At 41.1% G+C, this 12,672-nt stretch overlaps 2 protein-coding genes across 2 annotated transcripts; one reads left to right on the forward strand and one right to left on the reverse strand.

Moving 5' to 3' along the window:
• Positions 1-1,816: 1,816 nt before the first annotated feature.
• Positions 1,817-9,657, reverse strand: LOC115758341 (out at first protein). Its single transcript, XM_030698915.1, is given in 6 exon segments — positions 1,817-2,015; positions 2,065-2,213; positions 2,318-5,721; positions 6,612-6,930; positions 6,998-7,111; positions 9,086-9,657. Coding segments are annotated over 4 exon segments (1,374 nt in total). The 5' UTR covers positions 9,326-9,657; the 3' UTR covers positions 1,817-2,015; positions 2,065-2,213; positions 2,318-5,020.
• Positions 9,658-9,819: 162 nt separating this feature from the next.
• On the forward strand, positions 9,820-12,277 carry LOC115758340 (protein sly1 homolog). Its single transcript, XM_030698914.1, has 5 exons — positions 9,820-10,004; positions 10,076-10,235; positions 10,305-10,999; positions 11,060-11,769; positions 11,837-12,277. The coding sequence occupies exons 1-5, from the start codon at positions 9,977-9,979 to the stop codon at positions 12,164-12,166; spliced, it is 1,923 nt and encodes a 640-aa protein (XP_030554774.1). The 5' UTR covers positions 9,820-9,976; the 3' UTR covers positions 12,167-12,277.
• Positions 12,278-12,672: the final 395 nt, after the last annotated feature.

Raw genomic sequence — 12,672 nt, forward strand, 5'->3', positions numbered from 1 at the left:
TTGTGAGTGTTCCATGGAATATGCTCCTTGTTACCACACTCCCGTTGGCCGCCCGCTAATTGTTAAAACTTGCAATAACAATAAAACAAATGCTAAAGCCAAATGTCTGCGGCGTTCAGTCATTGCGCCAGTCAGTTAGTCAGTCAATGTGTCAGTGCGTCAGTTTGTCAAGTGAAAATTAATTTTGAAATGCTGTCGGGCTGTCATCAGCTCTGCTGCTGTTGTCGCTGTAGTTGTAGTTGTTGTAGTTGCTCATTGCTCTACGTGACCCAGCAAAATTAATGCTGATGGGCTGGCTTGGTATATGGGGGGCGTGGCTGTATAAATTATAAGCCTTGAACTTTTGACAAGCGTCAAGGCAGCGCCGAAAAACAAGTGCTTGAGCCTATTTGGCAGCTCTGATAATCACAAGGCGTATGAGTGATATTTATTTAATGCTCAGATATACCCACACACACATCCACCATATATACATGAGTGTGTGTGTGTGTGTGTTTGTGTAGTAAGTAGTTATGCAAATGTTAAGCACACAGCCGCCTTTTGACCTGAAAAAGTCAATACGAAAAACTCTGCACATGACCGCAGCAGAACATCCAAGCACACCCATCCACCCACACACACACCCACCCACCCACTCACACACGCAAACAGTCGAATATAGATGCAAATACATCATACAACAACAACGCATCGTGTTTGCTGCCTGGAACATTGGCCAACAGCTGAGGCTGCCACAGGCGACAAAAGTTTTACTTTTGTAATCTTTCGAATTGAGAAATGAAAAGATTTTGCATATAAATATATCTAGCTGCGGGAACCAATCGCTAGCATATTGTGTTTGCCAAACTAAATATGCAAATTTTATGAAACAAATCAATTCTATAAAATCATGAACAAATTTGCTTTTAGCCGGGTTAAAACCTAAATCGCATAATAAAATAAGAAAATGAGTCTGACATCTTTAAATAAAAAAGAAGATTACGTTTAAGGATGGTTGATTGGTGCAGAAGGTTTTAATTGAATTAATAATGAGTCTTTAATTGGGAACGGGAATAGTTAATAATAGTTTTGATTAAGATGAAGCAGTTGAATCAGCTCAAATATAATCGAATCAATCATAACTAAAAACCATTTGACATATTCTTTTGCAATGGAAAATATACTAAATTAAATAAATCTACTTATCCATCTGTGGTAAGTACTTCTAGTAGGGATGGCTCGAGCTACATGCCAGGAAGAAGAGAAGAAAGTCAAAAAGTCTTTTCTCTATGAACAGAACCTTATTTTAACATTATATATAATAGAATTGAAATACCAACATTAATAAAATTAAACAACTTTTTTTTTTTAATTTACCTTAATTCTATATTTGTCGAAAACGAAACCGTCACATTTGTCGGCTGTCGTCTGGTCTCCCTGACTACTGGCTACTGGATCCCCTACCAAGACGAAACGCAAAGAAAATCGAATTGCGAAAGTGTAAACTTAATTAAGAGCATTGCGAAGACAGTTGATTTTGTTTGATTTACGCGCCAGCAGCCCTCTTCGCTGTAATTATGTAGCCTTCGCCGGGCATATACCATATATAAATCTATATAGGTGGTCAAGCGGTGACCAGCTGTCGCTGATTACCCAAAAGAGGAAAAAAAAAATGGCAAGGACGCAATCCCTGGCATTTCATGGCTCATTAGACATGCACATACGTTTGCACCCGCGTCAAGAGCACAAAACCCAATACGCTGGGTCGCTAATACAACACAACCCCACAGCCCCTACCCCAACCCTATTTGCAGCCCCCCACCTCTGGTGCTTCCCGCTGGCAGCAAATTCAATTTTCTACGACGCCGATTTGGTTTCCGCACGTCTTAAGCTATCGTCGCCACCTTCTACAGCGCTGCCATGAATATAGTTATAGCCCAGCCAAGTTCAGGTCCTTCTCGCCCGCTCCCTCTAGCTCTCTCTCTCTCTCTCTCTCTCTCTCTCTCTCTCTGTGAGGCACTCGATACCGATTTGCGCTGCAAAATAAATGATAAGAATCTGTGTGCGCGCTTGCTCATGAATTACAAATCGCATAAAGAATTTGCCACTAGCTCAAGAGGACGACTCGACTGCAGCAGCGCCAGGATGCAGCTTGTTTGTTTTGGATGCGAGCAGCACCTGCGGGAGTGAGGCCGTTTTCGGACTTGGAGGCATTACAATGTGGCCAACTCTCACTATTTTCGGAAAAAAAAACAAGAATTGCTTTTGTTTTGTTTTAAAATAATTTAAGCTGTTTGTACTCCATTAATCCTTAGACTAGTTTTTTTTTAATACTCACATTAAATTTTTTCGGTTTTTGGTAAGTTGGCAACCCTGGCACGTCAATCACGTTTGCAGGCTTTTAGTGTTTCACTTATTTACAAGTGTTCTTGTAATTCGCAATTGGTTTAAGCGCTTTTACCATCAAGAAGGAATATATAGATTTTTGTTTTTTATAAAATGTAGAATTTGTCAGCTGCTTTATTATGACTAAATTAATTTTTGTCTTACTCTAGTCGTTAAATCGATTAATTATTATTTTTTATACGAATCAGATTGTTGAGTTCTCCAGCATTATTTATAACTATATACTAGAGCTAATTATTATATATTTATATGTATATATATGTACATCTATTATTTTTACATTGCAGAAAAAGTTGTCGTCATCCGCGTTTGTAGAAAAAATTATTATCACCGTTTTTTTTTCTCTCTAAATTGTTTCTTAGTCGAAATTGAAATTCTTGTTGGAATTTTGTGTACAATTTTTTAATATTTGCATTTTTGTAGTATGCTTATAGGAAAATAGCCATTCTAACAGTTCTAAGTAGACTAGTTCTTGAAATTTTACAATAGATTATTGTTCTTGGTATTGTTTGCTTCTTATAGGTATATTATCAAGATACGACAAGTTTATAATTCGGAATAAAAAAATTGAATAAAATTTTACGAGTAAAGGCAAGGTTTTTCCAGATGAAATTTAGAACAATAATGGGAATTGGAAAATTGTGGGGAGAAGAGGTTACAAATTTTTGAAGAGAAAACAAAAGAAACATTTGTTTATAACCTTTTTATAGTTATGTGGTTTACGGAACAGCCATTTCTTTGGGTTTTATTATATATAAAAAAGCATTTGCGGCAGTCGTTGTGGTTAGTATATATATATATATATAGAACATTTATGAACTAACCTTATATGGCTTGTTAAAGTTTATTTTCTATTATGAGCACAATTCAGACAGTTCAACCTCATGTGTGTGTGAGAGGGAGTGTGAGTGTGTGTGTGTAAATGTGAAATCCTGGAACAAACTTCTTAAGTTGCGCTCTTAAAATATGCTAAGGCCACATTTAATTTTACCTTCTTTAATTATATATATATATAATACTAAATTTAATTCTTGAGCTGTCTTTCCTATGTAAAAGCATAATATGATAAGGGGATGAAGAAAATGCGAAAAGCGAAAATTTAATGATGCGACAATCATTTGTATTATGTACACATTAATTATGACAAATGTGAAAGGAAAGAGAAAGAAACAGGTGGAGAGAAAAGAACAAAATTTGTCGAACTGCGTAAATATATCTTAATGAGCCATTATTTAACAAAGACCGCAAATGTAAACAGAGAGAAAGGTGTACATAAATTTTCCAATTGAAAAGGATGCGAGTTAAGGTCAGGTATATAAATTAAGCAAAATACTCCTGAGGTAGTGCCAAGTGTTTCAGAGCAAAATTAATAAATAAACAAGAATAGTAGACGTATCTATAGAAAAGCAGGAAGAGTTAATAATGAGATTTTATGAATTAACAAGAGACAGCAAAAGTTATTGAATAGAGTCGAAAAGGTTATGAAATCATTAAGCATTTCTCAGAGAGAGCATATTCTATATAATGGGAATTATGAAAAAAATGTTCGAGAGCTCAATTAGAATATACTTAAGAATAATAAAGAATTAATAAATATATGTGAAGAACTTGATTGGGAAATAACTGCAGAGAATTGAATAAAGTCTATTCAAAGTCAATTTGATGGTTGGGTTTGGAGCTCAAAATATTGAAATGCGAGTATGAATAGAATGTTGCTCAGTAAGCAAATATGTTATAAATGTATTGTGGTTTAGTAAAATGTTAATTCGAGTCGGAAAGAATATTTTTATCAAATGTTAAGAAATTGTGTACGAACTGTAAAACAAAGAGTTAACAAAGGCAATAGATAAGGGGGATATATGTTAATCACATATAAAAAATGCAACGAAGAGAAAGTTGTCAGATTTATGTTTAAAATGCGAATAAGCGAAACAATCAACAAGTATATAGAACTAAATAAAATGTTATTTCAATCTGAAGAATAATATAATACGCTCAATCAGCTCATAGAGCACCCATGTGATAAATGTATATAAGGGATTAACGATTAATTGAAAAAATAAAATGTACATTTCAATAAATTAATATATAATGCGATTCGAAGAGCAACGGAAAGAATATATTTATCAAATGTTCAGAGTTTGTGTAGGAAATGTTAACAACGAGTGCAATCGAATTAAGGGAAATGTGTAAAGAGAAGCCAAAACAACGGCGATAAATATAATTAAAATTGGAAATGATGAATCAAAATCTGAATAAAATTGTAAATGCTGAACAGCTTATAAAAAGCATGTGTACTAAATTGTCAAGGGTTTGGGATTAAACGGGAATAAGAAGTGAAGCACGAGAACCGAATAGGAATGAGAAAGATTTGGGATTAAATGGGGGAAAAAAAAACACTGAAGCACGAGATTCGAATGAGAATGAGAATGCGAATAAAATGTCTTTCTATTTCAGCTCATCAAAGCTCCTAACCTAGCAGCATAAGCGTAAGTGTAGCTTGGCAATATTCTAATCATAGTTACATATATACAGCCCATAAGAAGAGTGAGAGAGGGTATAGGTTGTAGGTGTGTTCACACCAATACATGTGTGTGTGGGTTTATATACCCTTGTCCGAGTTGCATGCGCATTATCACGCCACGATGGCGGCCATTGTTGACGGGTGATGCGACAAGTCGGCCGCCGTGTGATGATGATCAGGTTGATGATGATGATGATGTGCCTCCGCCTGGCCAGAAAGTTGGGCTTGTTGTTGTGGGTGATGGGAAATGTGATGGACCGGAAAGCTCCACAGTGCAAAAGGCATCTGCTGTTGCACCAACAAAAGCAGTTGGCGTAATTTGTTGGTCGTTGTTCTTGCTGTTGTTGTTGTTGTTGTCACCCTGCTCGTTGTTTGTGTTCTTGTTGTTGTTGTTATTGTCGTTGCCGCTGTTTCACTCGCTGCTGCATCACATGCCGCAGCCATGCCGTCGCCGTCAGCGTCCCGCGTCAGTGGCACCTGCTTGGCGCAGCGCATCTGCAGCTCGCCGCGTCGTCATTCATCCCAGAGGCACTGTTGTTTCTGCCGCACATAATAGGTGAACTGTGTACACTTGCGGCAGGTCTTGATGCCGCAGCGATAATTCGTCTGCTGCTGCTGCTGTTGCTGCGTCCCGGACGTGTCGCCCCCCACGCTTTTGCCCTTGCAGTACTTCAGTCCGCACGGATACCAGCCGATGCAGGTCTCCAGCGTGCACAGGCAGGGCGCCCACAGGCTGCTCACTTCGTTGCAGCGCGTGGAGAGCGCGTCGGGAAATTTTTCGGTTGCTGCCTCCAGGCTGGAAATCGAGGAGCCTAACCGTGCAACAACAGTATAAAAGCACCACCACGCGCATTGACAAAAATGAGTGCGCAAAAATAAAAAGCGGAAGAAAGGAAAACAAAGTGCAAATGAAAATTGTGTAAGTAAAACTTAAATTCACAATTACGCGCGGCAAGCAGCTCGTTAGCAATTTTCCATTCGATTTTCAGCAACTTATCACAAGGGAAAGCACGAACTTGATGCTGTCATTGGGTAAGGTGTCCAGAGAAGCCTTTGCAATGGGCATTTCCATTTGATTTTATGATAGAACAAACTGATATTGACTATTTTCCAATCGGAAACAATCAGCTTTCACCCATTTCCCGCTCTTTAGTGTGGATTTTCCAATTCATGTCTTTTGGCCCCAATTCTTCAGCCAAGAGCGAGGTCTCTCGAAATGTATCTTAAGAAATTAACTTCAAAGCGATCGGATCAAATCGATTTGGTCGATTCATTGTTCGATTTTCATGAGAAACAATCTCCCCAGCCAGAAAAGTTGCATTTTTGCAAAGGTGAATTTACGTTTGAAGATTTGCAAATTGGTTTGAAGCCTACCCATAAAAGAAATATAAAAATTGTTGTATGATAAAGCCCACGCATTTTCCGTCCGAGCTGGTGGATTTGCAATTTGAATGTGGTTTTCACCAATTTTCCACTTCTGTAGGTGAAATTTATCATCACAAGAAAGAGAAACAACTGTGAAATATGTAGATTGCTAATTCTACTTCCACAAACCATAAACCTAATGCCGAATCTACCAATCTCTAATCTATTTTAAGATCTAAGCATTTCACTTGTGCTCAGTAAATAAAAATCAGTTGGAAATACCTTTCGTGGATGCTGCCAAAGTCGAGTCTGAAAATAATTAGGGACTTCGACTTACCTGGCAATTCCGCCCAGGCCTTCAAATCCACATCCCGCACATAGGTGGCATCGGTGGCCTCCGCGCAGAGGGATTGCAGATGCCGTGTGATGGGCAGCGAGCGATTCAGCTGGACCCAGCTGCTCATGGTGTAGGTCTCGCGTCCCTTGTCCTCCTCGGGTGTGCGTATGGTGTGCGGGTTCTTCTGGCGCAGCTTGGCCATTGCATCCGATGAGATGAAATCGCCCTTGTTGAATTTGGTGGCAAAGCACATAACCTGATACTGGCTCTGGCCGCGCTCCTCCTCGCCCAGCACCAAGGCCTTGAGGATTTGCACCTCCTGAAAGAAGATTGTTGCTGGCATCATTTCTCATTTTTAGTCTCGAGTTTATTTTTGTTGCGCTTACGTTGCGAAAGTCGATGAGCTGCGTGATGAGGGTGCCGTCGGTCTTCTGAAACTCGAGGGTAATCAAATCCTCGCCAATATTGGACGTAATGCTCTCCTGTATAACTTCGCCACCCTGCAAAACCAAGAGACAGAAAGTGGGAGAGATGCAACAAGTGTAAGAAAATTCATCTAGACTCTGTGGTGTTCACTAGAATATTAATAGAGACAGAAATGGAAGCACACAAGACGCTGCTGATGCTGCTGCCAGGACACAAATTAACTTGGACTGCCGCAGGAGCAGCGCGACACGGCCCTGAACCTAATTAGAGTCAAGAGACTCGGGTAAAAGAAATAGTGAGAATGCAAACATAAGAAAAATAAGGCGAAACGAGTTGAGGGATTCTCTGAACTCGACTCAGGGGGGTCCATCACAAATGTAGTTCAACAACAGCAGAATACACAACAACAACAACAACAATACGAACACAAAAGGATTGTCCTTACGAACGCGCTTCCAACTGAACTTTCGCGCGTGAATAACACACTGAAAGCAACATACTTTTTCATCATAAACAGTTTTATACAAAATCTGAATAACTTTTGGAAATTCAATACTTATTGGCGTTAAAGCTTATTGACAAAGACGAAAAACTTTATGGAGATTAGTTATTGTTTTTTAATTTAAGTTTAAGAAAATCAACTTCAGCGTAAAGAAAGTGAGAGATAGCGATAGAAAGAGAGAAAAGAACATATTCTTAGTATTTTGTTTGCCAAATCCGTACTATAGAAAAATTCTATTTAATTGTAATGTTTCTTTGTAAACTATTTCAAATCTTGACTTTTTCTTTTAATAATTAAAATAAATATTTTCACATTAATAATTGATTTTATTCTATCTAAATTTTTTAAAATGTTCACATATGTTTGTAAGCATTTATGAATAAGGGAGAATATTGATTTTTAGAAACTTGTTAAGGAAAATGTGTGTTGAACGCAGCTGTCCGTTTATAGAGCTCTCACAGGCCATAATATTCTTGAAATAAATACCCTTTGTATGGATATGGAAATAAAGCTCATCAATAGATATTTGCGCGCACATTAAATATTATATAAAACTGTTAAACACTAACATTAAGATATCAAGAAAACTATATTCATTTCTGCCCTATATTCGCTAGAAATTAACGTAGCATTTTCAAGCTGTTTATTATGCGTGACCTTTGTACACGCAAATTTATTTCTACATTTAATTCACGTTTCCAAATCCAAAAAGTTCAGCTGGGTGTGCACGTGCATATATATCTGTCTGTATGTGTGTGTGTGTGTGTTTAATGCGGTCTGTTTGTGTATGCAATGCCTTTGTGTGTTTGAACAAAGCGAATGTAAACAAAGCTCACGCTGAGAGCAAAAGCAACTGCGACGTCGGCAGAGACGTCGACAGAGTCCGACATTTTGAGGCCAGGGACAGCAACAAAACAGCAGCCCGCAATGTTAAAGGATGTCACATGTAAACAAAAATATAGCATAAGAACGCTCTCTCTCTCTCTCTCTCCCTTACACTCTCGCTCACACATAAATAGGCTGAGCAGCATTTTCTGTTGTACGCGTCTTTTTGGCAAAGCTAACATAAAATTTATAGAAAAGCCAAAGCAAATGTCAATATTATGATGCGATGTAAGACACGTGGTATAAAATAAGTTGGCAAAAACTAAACGAAAAGTCCAAGCCCTCGACGTGACTGGCATTAAATAAAATAGTTCAAGGACAGTTCGCTACATTTATCAATTGAGTGGAAAAAGCATAGGTTTCATCAATTGACAGTTATAATTAGTTCATAGAAAACAAATCAAAGAAATCGCAGCTGATGTATAACAACAACAAATGTTTGCCAGCGCTTTCTCTTTCTCGCTCCCACTCTAACACTGCAGTACACAGTTCTCTCTCACACTTGTTTTGACGCGCTCAATTTCGAAATTGAATGTTCGAAAAGCAGCAGCAACGCCAGCAGCGCTGTCGGCGTCGGCGACAAAAGGCCATTTTGACATTCACATTGCAATCAAATAAAGAACATTTATATAGAAATAACAAATTCAAGAGCAAAACTCACCTGATTTTGTACATTAATCAGCAGCTGCGCATCACAGATATTCGGCGTGAGCAACAAATTGCAGAGTACGAACCAGAGGAAACCGCGACTGTGTCTGAAGAAATGATAACAACTGACCGAACGTCTGCCGCAGCGTCGGCGTCCCGATAGGCGGCAAGTGTTGAGCACATTGCGGTGCACCGTATGCCATTTTGATGGTTTCACTTGCCGAATTATTGGCTTTTTCGATACTAAAATCATTTCGGCTGTTTACACAGTGCAACAAAACACCGCACTTTTGTTTGCACACACACACACACTTTGATTTTGTTTGCGTTGGAAAATTACGCGACGAATTTATGCTGATGCCGGCCGCGCACGTCCACTCACTTCGAAAGTTCAACGCAAAATAACAACAGCTCTGTCGACCATAACATAAATGCTCTCTGAGCTGACAGCAGTTTCGTTCATGAACGAACCAGTTACTGTCTGATGAAATCAGTGCTGCTCATTTGTGCACAATAAGCGGGAATTTATTTTGTAATATTAGTTTCAACTAAAGAGTGATAATAAACGAGAATGCGATTCATTTAATATAATGATTTAATTTCTGACAACACTTCAACGAATGACAATTGCAAATTGCTTGTGCGTTTGACATCTGACGTCTGTCGACAGTGAAGCATCAGCTGTTCATTTCGACTTCTCTTATCAGGGCTGCAATATAAATGTATTGTGCGACCACCACACTTTCTTGGCTAACAGCTGTTCCTCATGTAATGCACTAAATTAGCTCAAAACGCGTTTTGGACGTTTGTGACGTGTTGTATTTTGTAAATTATGTTTTAACATAATTAAGTTAATTAAATTCGAACTCATTCGCTGGCATTTTAATATTCAAACACAGACAACATGTTAACATTGCGAGAACGGCAAATAAGTGCGTTATTTTTCACTAAACGATTCCCAACAATTGATACAAATAATCTTCATTTCTGCCTTCGTTTACAGATGCGATTAAGCAAATGCTTAATTTAAACTCGCAGCAGCCAAAGGCAATGGCTGCGGAGCCCGTGTGGAAGATTCTCATATATGACCGCGTTGGCCAGGACATTATATCGCCCATCATATCCATTAAGGAGCTCCGCGAACTGGGCGTGACGTTGCATGTGTGAGTAATTATTGAAGGGAAGGGTCAGGGTTCAAAAAATGAAAGTTTAATTAAAATTGTTGATTTTAGGCAATTGCACTCGGATCGGGACTCCATACCAGATGTGCCGGCTGTATACTTTTGCCTGCCCACGGATGAAAATCTCGACCGCATCCAGCAGGACTTTTCCAATGGCCTTTATGACATCTACCATCTGAACTTCCTGGCGCCCATCACACGCAGCAAAATTGAAAATCTGGCGGCGGCTGCCCTGCACGCCGGGTGCGTGGCGAACATTCATCGGGTCTATGATCAGTATGTGAACTTTATCAGCCTGGAAGATGATTTCTTTATACTGAAGCATCAGCAGAGCGATCAGCTCTCCTACTATGCCATCAATCGTGCGAATACGCGCGACGAGGAGATGGAGGCACTGATGGACTCGATTGTGGATTCACTTTTCGCGCTCTTCGTCACGCTGGGCAACGTGCCCATCATTCGCTGTCCACGCAACAGCGCTGCCGAAATGGTGGCCCGCAAGCTGGAGAAGAAGCTGCGTGAGAATTTGTGGGATGCGCGCGCCAATCTCTTTCACATGGATGCCACACAGGCTGGTGGCGGCGTTTTCAGTTTTCAACGTCCTGTGCTGCTGCTGCTCGATCGCAACATGGATCTGGCCACGCCGCTGCATCACACCTGGTCATATCAGGCGCTGGTGCACGATGTGCTCGACCTGGGCCTGAATCTCGTCTACGTGGAGGATGAGGCGGCAGCTGTCAGCACGGGCAAGTAGCCAATGTACAACTGATTAACCTTCGGCTCGTCACAATTGACCTCTTCTTTAGGTGCACGCAAGAAACCCAAGGCCTGCGACCTGGATCGCAGTGATCGTTTCTGGGTCACGCACAAGGGCAGCCCGTTTCCCACGGTCGCAGAGGCCATACAGGAGGAGCTCGAGTCCTATCGCAATTCGGAGGAGGAAATCAAACGCCTGAAGACCTCCATGGGCATTGAGGGCGAATCAGATATTGCCTTTTCGTTGGTCAACGATACGACTGCTATGCTGACCAGCGCCGTCAATTCGCTGCCTCAACTGATGGAGAAGAAGCGTCTCATCGATATGCACACCAAGATAGCCACAGCTATATTAAACTGCATTAAGGCGCGACGGTTGGACTCTTATTTTGAGATCGAAGAGAAAATCATGTCCAAGCAAACGCTGGATAAGCCGCTGCTGGAGCTGCTGCGCGATGTTGAGTTTGGCCAGCCAGAGGATAAGCTGCGTCTGTACATCATTTACTATATTTGCGCACAGCAGCTGCCCGAGCCGGAGCTGGAGCGTCTGCGTGAAGCGCTGCAATCCGCCGGCTGTGATCTAACCGCGCTCGCCTACGTCCAGCGCTGGAAATCCATTATGAACCGCTCGCCGAGCATCAGTCAAGCCACACAGTACGAGGGCGGCGGCACCAGAACCGTTTCCATGTTCACCAAGCTTGTCTCGCAGGGCAGCTCCTTTGTCATGGAGGGTGTCAAGAACTTGGTTGTCAAGCGACATGTAAATATCAACTGAAGATAAGGCAGTGAGAGAGTTGAAACTAAATGTATTTCCATTTTTCTTGCAGAATTTGCCCGTGACCAAGATAACGGAACAGGTCATGGAATGTCGCAGCAATGCCGAAACAGATGATTATCTCTACCTGGATCCCAAGCTGCTAAAAGGCGGCGATGTGCTACCCAAGAATCGTGCTCCATTCCAGGATGCTGTTGTCTTTATGGTCGGCGGCGGCAATTATATTGAGTACCAGAATCTAGTGGACTTCATCAAGCAGAAGCAAACGTCCAATGTGCACAGACGCATCATCTATGGCGGCTCCACGCTGACCAATGCGAGGCAATTCCTCAAGGAGCTGTCCGCACTGGGTGGTGAAATACAGACGCCCTCAGCGAGTTAGGAGTGGCTGCTTAACTTTCACTGCTGCTAAGCGGCCGGGGATGAGGACGAGGATGAGACAACAACAAGAACTGTGTGTGTGCGCATGTGTGTAGCTTTTTCTTATATATACATATATATATATATATATTAAGCATATCCAAAAATAAATGAAATGCAAGGCAAAAAGTGGACGGCTCTGGTGCCGTGGGCAATTACTCGAACTTGACGCGTAATCCCCGAAGGACAACAAGCAAAAACATGCGTAGCCGCGTGTACAACAAGCGGCAGCTAGCTAGAAGGAGGGGGGGACAACAACACCAACAACAACAACGACGACAGCAACCGCTCGCATTCTAGGCGCCCATTAACACCAACTTGGCAACGCTTTGATGGACAGCTCTGACAGACAGCAGTCAACGGCAGCACTAGAAGACGACCACGACCACGACGACGACGGCGACGGCGACAACAATTATGGGGCGACAACTATGCGCGGCACTTGGGGACTGAGCCCTTGCAATTAAC

This window comes from Drosophila novamexicana, unplaced genomic scaffold (assembly GCF_003285875.2).
Source record: "Drosophila novamexicana strain 15010-1031.04,08,12 unplaced genomic scaffold, DnovRS2.1 tig00000193-arrow-pilon, whole genome shotgun sequence".
In the NCBI taxonomy this organism is placed as follows: Eukaryota; Metazoa; Arthropoda; class Insecta; order Diptera; family Drosophilidae; genus Drosophila; species Drosophila novamexicana.